General features: G+C 46.0%; 2 protein-coding genes across 7 annotated transcripts in view; both read left to right on the top strand.

The window, feature by feature from the left end:
* LOC118373232 (transcription factor 12-like) overlaps positions 1 to 880 on the top strand; it is a 40,717-nt gene extending 39,837 nt beyond the window's left edge. For all 3 annotated transcript variants that reach the window (XM_052480903.1, XM_052480902.1, XM_052480901.1), the window contains exons 8-9: positions 1 to 26; positions 314 to 880. The exon at positions 1 to 26 is cut by the window's left edge and continues 139 nt beyond it. In XM_052480903.1, the coding sequence (XP_052336863.1) occupies positions 1 to 13 (13 nt within the window). In that variant the 3' untranslated portion in view covers positions 14 to 26; positions 314 to 880. The remainder of the gene's footprint in view (positions 27 to 313) is intronic.
* A 6-nt stretch (positions 881 to 886) lies between these two features.
* LOC118373231 (cingulin-like protein 1) overlaps positions 887 to 10,560 on the top strand; it is a 38,819-nt gene continuing 29,145 nt past the window's right edge. Inside the window, exons 1-4 of one of the 4 annotated variants that reach the window (XM_052480900.1) lie at positions 887 to 1,593; positions 3,879 to 5,264; positions 5,491 to 5,603; positions 8,532 to 8,637. In XM_052480900.1, the coding sequence (XP_052336860.1) occupies positions 3,978 to 5,264; positions 5,491 to 5,603; positions 8,532 to 8,637 (1,506 nt within the window). In that variant the 5' untranslated portion in view covers positions 887 to 1,593; positions 3,879 to 3,977. Of the gene's footprint in view, positions 2,891 to 3,878; positions 5,265 to 5,490; positions 5,604 to 8,531; positions 8,638 to 10,560 lie in introns of all 4 variants that reach the window. The other 3 variants (XM_052480897.1, XM_052480899.1, XM_052480898.1) reach the window with 3 other exon arrangements.

Raw genomic sequence — 10,560 nt, 5'->3', positions numbered from 1 at the left:
ACATCATGCCTAAACATCTAAAACAGGTAACAGTACAAAGATCTCCCATTCTTCTTCTTCTTCTTCTTTGTCTGTGTTTAGACAGGAAGCCCCACCCAAAAAAAGTTACTTTATTTGGTATTTTGACCAATCGGATCAGGTCTTGAAATGATATGCTGTGAAAAGATCTGATGTAATTGCTGGAAAGAGATCAGATTTGAGCTGCCTGTCTAAACGCAGCCTTCTTCTTCTATGAAAGCGTGTATTGATCCAAGTTGATATAATCTATATTGTGAGAAATGCTATCAACCACATGTTTTCTTTCTTTCTACAGATGAAGTGTGGAAAAGGATCATCCTGAGATGGTGAAAGATTATCCAATGACATTCAGTGTTATCTCTGGGACCCAGTAGCGAAGAAACAGAAGGATTTTCGTTGGGGGGGAAACCTAAAGTGTTACAGCAGCTAATTAATCACGACAGTAGTGACAATTTCCTCCTGGTCGACTTTCACTTGTGCCTAAACTTACTTGTAACCAGCAAATGTTTTGTACAAAATGTTTTTTTTTATATTCGTTAGTACAGTGAATGAAAAATGTACAGTGAAAAAAAAAACCCACAACACTGTCCTGTTTAAAACAATGTTTATTTCATCACTTTGTATCCTCTGTCAGTGTTGTCCTCTTAAAAGGCTCTGCATGGTCAATCCAACATCTAGCAGTGGCCGTACAGCATTAAATACATTGGTCCGAACCGCACAACTCCCAGTGATTCAGGGATAATCTCTATAGCCATCCAGCTAATTTACGAGCAACTGGCTAAACGAAAAGACAAGATCTTATCTCTACTGAGATGTCCGGAGTCTGTTTCCCGGTGCTTGACATAGGAGCTCAGCCAAAACACCCCCCAGCAAAATTAGTCTACATTTAAGGCTATTGTTTATTTGTGTATTTCACACTACGTTGAAGTAAAAATGCTTGTATGGATGTCAACCCCAATACATGTTCATGTCATCAATCAACTGCATTACAGGTTAAAACGACTTTGACGACCACCTCTGAGTTCTGTATGCTAGTGTGTGTGTGTGTGTGTGTGTGCCAATCCAGAGTCCTTCTATCCCCCCACGGTCTTCATTCCAATGACCTCTTCACCCTTCTATCCCCATTACCTCCCTGATCTCTTTCCAGGAGTTCAAACTAATTTTTGTGTCTTAGAAATCCCTAGACAAGGTATCATAAATATGTGTTTTTATTTGTTAACTTGTTCTGATAGCCTGTCGTCAAAAGTTCTCCATGTTTGTTGTCAAGGAAGTTGTCAAGGAAGTAAATTTGTGTTTACACAGGATGTACCTCCCCACCTACCGTCAACCAATCATGTTACGAATTTGGGAGGCGCACGGCATCGCCATACGGAGCTCGATTTGGCCTCATCGAGCCTCCAGAGGCACTGCAGATCAAGCTTAAATTGGCTTTAGGCTGAAACAAGGCTTAAAACTAATTTATGCTTGCTCCAGCAATATGAGCTGGAGGTTCCGTACGGAGGGTGTGACGCAATGGCGGAGGCTCTGGAGGCCAAATCGATCTCCGTACTGCATCTCCGTGCTCCTTGACGAAAGGTGAGGGCTGGATGTCCTGCATAAACACAAACTCACTTCCTTGACAACTTCCTTCACAACAGCTCTACTCTGCACGACGAAGTGATGTATGGCCACTGCAGATGTCGGGTTGACCATGCAGAGCCTTTTAGTTGTATGTACATGCTTGTGTTTAGCCAGAGTCAGAGTTTTTAGAGCTAAGTGCACTTTTTGGCTAGGCTACAGATGGATTAATACTTAATTGTTCCGTTTTTTTTTTTATAGAAAATATTGCTTACTTTTTACTAACTTGCTGTAGTTGATATTTTCTACAATTACTAATATCTAAATATCTGAATTACAGATTTTAAATTTGAAACAAAAAAATGTTGTTTTTTTCCCAGAAATATTTGTCATATATTTTACCAGACATTGTAAATAATGATACCCTAAACAAGCCACTTCTTATTGTATATTGGAGAATTCCATAATGAGGGATGTCTGTAAAACCCATACCTTCAGGTATGTACAGTTATGTTGATGAGTGTCACCTATGTCATCTACAGGAAATGTAAACCATAAAACTATTTCTTATTTTTCCCTACAATTTTCATTCTCAGAAAAGACATCCGGTATGTATTATTCGAGGAGTTAATGATCATGATGATGATGATGATGATGATGATGAACACACGCGCAATTTCTTGAATAGCTGGACAATTCCGCTAGGGGGAACGCATACTCGTGAATAGAGACTGGAATAGGGAGGGGGAATCCCGAACGGCAATAAAACAGCTCCCGCAACACTGGCACTTCAGCCAGGGCACTACTTTTAACAGAACTGCGCGAATTTAGGTAAGACAATCACAAAGATTTTGCGCACTGGGACACTTTTCTAAACCCGTCTTACAACTGTTACTCAAACCAATTGCACAGTTAGTGCTTTGTAAAGTGATTCTCGTTTCGGCATTGTTTTTGGTAGGCTGTTTTATCGTTCAAGAACATCACGTTTGATCCGCTAGTAAAGGTAGAGTGGTATTTTATTATCCGCTGGTAAAACTGCATTGAGGATTATCCATGCATATATTCTTTGTCTTTAATTACAATCGTACAAATAGAGGTTGATAAAGTACTTGTGAAGGATACACATTTTTGATATGGGTTAATAATTCAAAGGGGGCTCCCGAGTGGTCTAAGCGGTCTAAGGCACTGCATCTCAGTTTTTGAGGCGTCTCTACAGACACCTTGGTTCGAATCCAGGCTGTATCACAACCGGCCGTGATTGGGAGTCCCATAGGGCGGTGCACAAATGGCCCAGCGTCGTCCGGGTTTATCCGGGGTAGGTCGTCATTGTAAAAAATAATTTGTTCTCAACTGACTTGCCTCGTTAAATAAAGGTTAAATGTAAATCATTTCAATTAATTTTTAAGATATTTTTGTTCATTAAAGAAGTGTATTCCCACTGGGCAAAAACTGGATGAATCAACGTTGTTTACACGTAATTTCAACCCCAAATCAAAGTGATGATGTTGAATCAATGTGGAAAACTTCGTGGAATTGCAAAAAGTCCTTTTTTTTCTCCACCTAAATTTGAACCTAAATCCAATGACATGGTGACATTTTGTTGTTGAAGTCACAATAGTTGACAAATCAACCAAATGTAAATGAAAACTAGATGTTGAACTGACAGCTGTTGCCCGGTGGGCTGTAAACACGGTAACAACTGTCACCTATATTAGAAAACAGTACTTTTGCATGTTGTTTATTTCAATAACAGTGTACATTGTTCTAAAAACGGACGTGTGTTTTTGTTTTTTGTTCCGTAACTGACTTTCTCTCATAATCATATCATAAACATGTGGATGACAAAAGTCTGGTCGGAGGGTGTGTGTGTGTGTGTGGATGACGATCGTCTGGTTGGTGCGACCATGGCCAGTGGTACTCGTCATGCAGCAGTATTGTCCTGTATACAATAGTTACACTGTTAGCACACTGAATAAACTGTTTTCTATATCAATGTGCTGTGTGTTGATGTTGGTGTTTTCTCTCTCACTGTGGCTAACTGGTTAGCGCAGCTGTCTCTGAGTGACATCAGATGCACTTGGGATGTCATTGTTGTCAGTTGGTCCACATGACTTCTCTCTGTTTTGTAAACAGTCACCTCATCCAGCTGATGCCATAGAAAGTGATGTATTTTTCACTGGGGTTAAACTGTTGTAAAGACAGGGGTGGTTATTGGAGCCTCCAGGTTAAGAAGAGCCGTGGTAATGGTTAGTCAACTAATAATGCATCAGCCTCTAACGTGTTGTATTTGGCATCTTTTATAGCTGTGAACCTCTTCAGTTCTGAGGGAGGTCCTCGATTCATTCAGGACTAGTGTGGACCCAGCAAACAAACAACGTTGTCTTAACGTTGACTCTCTATAAATGGAGTCTCACAGACACGGAGTGAGTGGCTCTTCTCCAGACTTCAGTAGAATACAACAGGGCTACAACATGCAGCAGCCTAGGCCTGGTCCCAGAGGCAGCCCTCGACCTCACAGCGACAGCAGCAGCATGTTCGGGGTTAGGGTACAAGTTCAGGGAATTGAGGGTCTTCCTTACGTTGTGTTGAACGGGGATAGTAAAGCAGCTCTGCCATCTGGTGGCCTGGAGAGCTACAGCAGGAACTGGGACCACCAGGAAGTGTTTGTCAATGCCCACAGCCAGTCTGAGTACACCTTCATGGTGAATGATGGGCGATCTTCATTCGGTACTCCCAATGTGGAGCGCAGACCTCCCAACCACCAGAGGGAGTATGCTGGTGGAGGTGCTCAGACTGAGGTTAAGGAATCACAGAGGACCGTGCCGACATCTAACACGGTGTTGAACTTCCAGAGACACCCAGAGCTGCTGAAACCTTACAACCCAGACAGGAACAGCCTCAGTCCCCTCCTAGCCTCCACACGAAGACTTTCTGTTCCGCCCAATCAGACAGCCTCTGTACCTAGGCCGGGACATCTCACCACATCTCTCCAGAGTGGGGCAGAGGCCACCTTGATCCAGGCAGCAGGGTCTAGACCAGGAGCAGCCAGGATCCCTCTGACTGCTGGGGGTGTAGAGTGGGCCCCCACCCCTGTCTCGGCCACCATCCTAACCCAATGCCCAGGCCCTGCCCCTGTCTCAGCCCCCACCCAGACCCAATGCCCAGGCCCTGCCCCTGTCTCGGCCCCAGCGCCCCACCACTCTTTGACTACCTTACTAAGCCCCCCAAACGAGGTCACCAACATCCCCAGACGATCCCCAAACTCAGTGGACACAGAGCCCATCTCCTCCATAGGTAGCCTGATCAACCAGTTCGACAGCCCCCAACAGATGGGTCGAGCTGGGCCTAGGAGAGGGAGGATAGCCCCTGAGGACCGGAGGAGGTCACGTAGCGTGGACAGCAGACAACAGTGTCACTCATACCCATTGGACCCCTCCAGCCCTGCCTCGGTCATCGGAGGGGCCAGGGGAGAGACTCCAGGCGGATCCACCAGCGCCCCAGGGTCACCTAAGGTGAGAGGGGCCAACGGACCCTCCACTGTGATGTTTAATAGACTACAGTTGGAGGAGAAAGAGCCTAGCGGGAGCTCATCCAGAGTGGTGAATTTGCTGTACGGAGTGGAGGAGACCTCCATGACCAGATCCAGGTGTCTCAACCACACGGAGGAGGAGTCAGAGAGAGACAATCAGGTAAAGAGATTAGCTTTAGAGGTTTTACCCGGTTTAAAGAGTTAAAAAAAATATATATATATATATTCCTTGATTCCATCTGTTTTTCCTTGCAAATGTGCCTTTGCTACTGTGCTTTTGCTTGCTCTTTGAGGGTCCCAGTCGGTTTACTGTAAAGCATTCTTTTAACTTTTGTGATTGATTGATTGATACACCTTGATATCCTGTTGTGTGTTCATTTAATCAGATCATCACTCCAGATCTTCTGGGAGGTCAGAGGGGTCAGCACGAGGTCTCAATTGAACCACAACCAAATGAAGACACCGCCAAAAAGATAGTGTTCACTTACCTCAATGATGGGTGAGTAACACTGGACTAAATCAACCACTGAGTACCGTCATCATTCTTTTACCTGTTTAACCTTTATATTACCGAGAGGGTTTTTTGAGGTGTGACATAACTTCCTTGGAAAGATACCAGCTAGAATGCTTTCCCCAAAGAGAGTTGGGATCAGTTCCATTTCCAACGAGGAGAATTGGAATTTCAGTTTACTATTTGAATTGATTGAATTAAAATGGAACTTAATGACCCCCGATCCTGATCCCAAGTGACCATTACACATTTCTCATATCCTGCCTCTCATATCCTGCCTCTCATATCCTGCCTCTCATATCCTGCCTCTCATATCCTGCCTCTCATATCCTGCCACACACACACACACACACACACACACACACACACACACACACACACACACACACACACACACACACACACACACACACACACACACACACACACACACACACACACACACACGCCAGCTCAGGAATACAGACTACGATGATGAACACCCTTCCAAATAGCCAACAATGGAATATCAGTTTAATTCTTATTCACATATTTCAGATGTTGGCAGTTTTTTTAAAACTCACTGTAGTGAGTTAAAAAAAAAACTGGCAACATCTGAAATATGTCGGTCTTCTGAAGCTCAGTTAGTATAGAATGGAGCTTGCAAAGCCAGGATGGTGGGTTCGATTCCCGGGGACCACCCGTATGTAAAATGTATGACTGTAAATTGCGTTGGATTAAAGCGTCAGTGTAAATGGCACCTATTAATATCAACATTTGAAACGTGTCAGTTTTAGTCTGGCGTTACCATTCAACCAAGGTCTTGAAGGAACGTCACGAAGCCTGGAAATGGAGGCTCTGTCAGGCTCTGTCTGTAGCACGAAGCTAAATCCCTTTAATAAATGAAACACTAGTCACTTTAATGGGGAGGCAGGGTAGCCTAGTGGTTAGAGCGTTGGACTATTAACCGGAAGGTTGCAAGTTCAAATCCTGTTGTTCTGCCCCTGAACAGGCAGTTAACCCACTGTTCCTAGGCCGTCACTGAAAATAAGAATTTGTTCTTAACTGACTTGCCTTGTTAAATAAAGGTAAAATAAAAATAATGCCACTTTAATAATGTTTACATATCTTGCATTACTCATCTCATCTACTGTATTCTACTGCATCTTAGCCTATGCCACTCTGACATTGCTCATCAATATATTTATATATTCTTATTCCGTTCCTTTACTTAGATTTGTGTATTTGGTATTTGTATTAGGTATTTGTTAGATATTACTTGTTAGATATTGCTGCACTGTTGGGAACTAGAAGCACAAGCATTTCACTACACTCGCATTAACATCCGCTTAACCATGTGTATGTTACCAATACAAGTTGATTTGATTAGTACCCTTCATTATCTTACATACAGAATACCTGCAGATTTCCCACACACAGTATCTATATAAGTGGTATGTTGTTCTGTGTGCTAGTTATATGACTGGAGTATGTTGTTCTGTATGCTAGTTATATGACTGGGGTATATTGTTCTGTGTGCTAGTTATATGACTGGGGTATGTTGTTCTGTATGCTAGTTATATGACTGGGGTATGTTGTTCTGTATGCTAGTTATATGACTGGGGTATGTTGTTCTGTGTGCTAGTTATATGACTGGGGTATGTTGTTCTGTGTGCTAGTTATATGACTGGGGTATGTTGTTCTGTATGCTAGTTATATGACTGGTGTATGTTGTTCTGTGTGCTAGTTGTATGACTGGGGTATGTTGTTCTGTGTGCTAGTTATATGACTGGTGTATGTTGTTCTGTATGACTGGGGTATGTTGTTCTGTATGACTGGGGTATGTTGTTCTGTATGACTGGGGTATGTTGTTCTGTGTGCTAGTTATATGACTGGGGTATGTTGTTCTGTATGCTAGTTATATGACTGGGGTATGTTGTTCTGTATGACTGGGGTATGTTGTTCTGTATGACTGGGGTATGTTGTTCTGTGTGCTAGTTATATGACTGGGGTATGTTGTTCTGTGTGTTAGTTATATGACTGGGGTATGTTGTTCTGTGTGCTAGTTATATGACTGGGGTATGTTGTTCTGTGTGTTAGTTATATGACTGGGGTATATTGTTCTGTATGACTGGGGTATGTTGTTCTGTATGACTGGGGTATGTTGTTCTGTATGCTAGTTATATGACTGGGGTATGTTGTTCTGTGTGCTAGTTATATGACTGGGGTATGTTGTTCTGTATGCTAGTTATATAACTGGGGTATGTTGTTCTGTATGCTAGTTATATGACTGGTGTATGTTGTTCTGTATGACTGGGGTATGTTGTTCTGTATACTAGTTATATGACTGGGGTATGTTGTTCTGTGTGCTAGTTATATGACTGGTGTATGTTGTTCTGTATGACTGGGGTATGTTGTTCTGTATGACTGGGGTATGTTGTTCTGTGTGCTAGTTATATGACTGGGGTATGTTGTTCTGTATGACTGGGGTATGTTGTTCTGTATGCTAGTTATATGACTGGGGTATGTTGTTCTGTGTGCTAGTTGTATGACTGGGGTATGTTGTTCTGTATGCTAGTTATATGACTGGTGTATGTTGTTCTGTGTGCTAGATATATGACTGGGGTATGTTGTTCTGAATGACTGGGGTATGTTGTTCTGTGTGCTAGTTATATGACTGGGGTATGTTGTTCTGTGTGCTAGTTATATGACTGGGGTATGTTGTTCTGTGTGCTAGTTGTATGACTGGGGTATGTTGTTCTGTATGCTAGTTATATGACTGGTGTATGTTGTTCTGTGTGCTAGTTATATGAGTTGGGTATGTTGTTCTGTATGCTAGTTATATGACTGGGGTATGTTGTTCTGTATGCTAGTTATATGACTCGGGTATGCTGGTGTCATTGAACTCCGTGTGTCTGTTTGTTGGTATTCCCTCAGGACTACTGACAAAACCTCAATCACTGAGAAGAAGGTGAACCTGGTGTTTGACAGAATCAACCAACTGAAGTGGAAGACTGCAGAGAACGTGGAGGAGGAGATCAGGGTGAGGTTTGATGACATGGTTCAGATGGATGTCTGTGCTGCCCTCGGGGATCCCCAGCCCAGACATGGTTTAGATGGATGGCTGTGCTGCCCTAGAGGATCCCCAGCCCAGACGTGGTTCAGATGGATGGCTGTGCTGCCCTAGGGGATCCCCAGCCCAGACATGTGCTGCCCTAGGGGATCCCCAGCCCAGACGTGGTTTAGATGGATGGCTGTGCTGCCCTAGGGGATCCCCAGCCCAGACATGTGCTGCCCTAGGGGATCCCCAGCCCAGACGTGGTTTAGATGGATGGCTGTGCTGCCCTAGGGGATCCCCAGCCCAGACGTGGTTCAGATGGATGGCTGTGCTGCCCTAGGGGATCCCCAGCCCAGACGTGGTTTAGATGGATGGCTGTGCTGCCCTAGGGGATCCCCAGCCCAGACGTGGTTCAGATGGATGGCTGTGCTGCCCTAGGGGATCCCCAGCCCAGACGTGGTTCAGATGGATGGCTGTGCTGCCCTAGGGGATCCCCAGCCCAGACGTGGTTCAGATGGATGGCTGTGCTGCCCTAGGGGATCCCCAGCCCAGACATGGTTTAGATGGATGGCTGTGCTGCCTTAGGGGATCCCCAGCCCAGACGTGGTTTAGATGGATGGCTGTGCTGCCCTAGGGGATCCCCAGCCCAGACATGTGCTGCCCTAGGGGATCCCCAGCCCAGACATGGTTTAGATGGATGGCTGTGCTGCCCTAGGGGATCCCCAGCCCAGACGTGGTTCAGATGGATGGCTGTGCTGCCCTAGGGGATCCCCAGCCCAGACATGTGCTGCCCTAGGGGATCCCCAGCCCAGACATGGTTTAGATGGATGGCTGTGCTGCCCTAGGGGATCCCCAGCCCAGACGTGGTTCAGATGGATGGCTGTGCTGCCCTAGGGGATCCCCAGCCCAGACATGTGCTGCCCTAGGGGATCCCCAGCCCAGACATGTGCTGCCCTAGGGGATCCCCAGACCAGACATGTGCTGCCCAAGGGGATCCCCAGCCCAGACACGTGCTGCCCAAGGGGATCCCCAGCCCAGACATGGTTCAGATGGATGGCTGTGCTGCCTTAGGGGATCCCCAGCCCAGACGTGGTTCAGATGGATGGCTGTGCTGCCCTAGAGGATCCCCAGCCCAGACATGGTTTAGATGGATGCCTGTGCTGCCTTAGGGGATCCCCAGCCCAGACGTGGTTTAGATGGATGGCTGTGCTGCCCTAGGGGATCCCCAGCCCAGACATGGTTTAGATGGATGGCTGTGCTGCCCTAGGGGATCCCCAGCCCAGACGTGGTTCAGATGGATGGCTGTGCTGCCCTAGGGGATCCCCAGCCCAGACATGTGCTGCCCTAGGGGATCCCCAGCCCAGACATGTGCTGCCCTAGGGGATCCCCAGCCCAGACATGTGCTGCCCTAGGGGATCCCCAGCCCAGACATGTGCTGCCCTAGGGGATCCCCAGCCCAGACATGTGCTGCCCTAGGGGATCCCCAGCCTAGACATGTGCTGCCCAAGGGGATCCCCAGCCCAGACATGTGCTGCCCTAGGGGATCCCCAGCCTAGACATGTGCTGCCCAAGGGGATCCCCAGCCCAGACATGTGCTGCCCTAGGGGATCCCCAGCCCAGACATGTGCTGCCCTAGGGGATCCCCAGCCCAGACATGTGCTGCCCTAGGGGATACCCAGTCCAGACATGTGCTGCCCAAGGGGATCCCCAGCCCAGACATGTGCTGCCCTAGGGGATCCCCAGCCCAGACATGTGCTGCCCTAGGGGATCCCCAGCCAAGACGTTTGAGAACCACTGCTGTAGTTTACATAGACAGTTGAGACTTCCATATAGAAGCATGTTATACTAACACATTCATATCTTTGTAAATACCTATGTATTCCTGTTGTATTTCAGTGTGAAGGAAAG

Source organism: Oncorhynchus keta, chromosome 26 (genome assembly GCF_023373465.1).
Source record: "Oncorhynchus keta strain PuntledgeMale-10-30-2019 chromosome 26, Oket_V2, whole genome shotgun sequence".
In the NCBI taxonomy this organism is placed as follows: domain Eukaryota; kingdom Metazoa; phylum Chordata; class Actinopteri; order Salmoniformes; family Salmonidae; genus Oncorhynchus; species Oncorhynchus keta.
The sequence above is the reverse complement of the archived record's forward strand: the minus strand, read 5'-3'. Positions and strand labels throughout refer to the sequence as shown.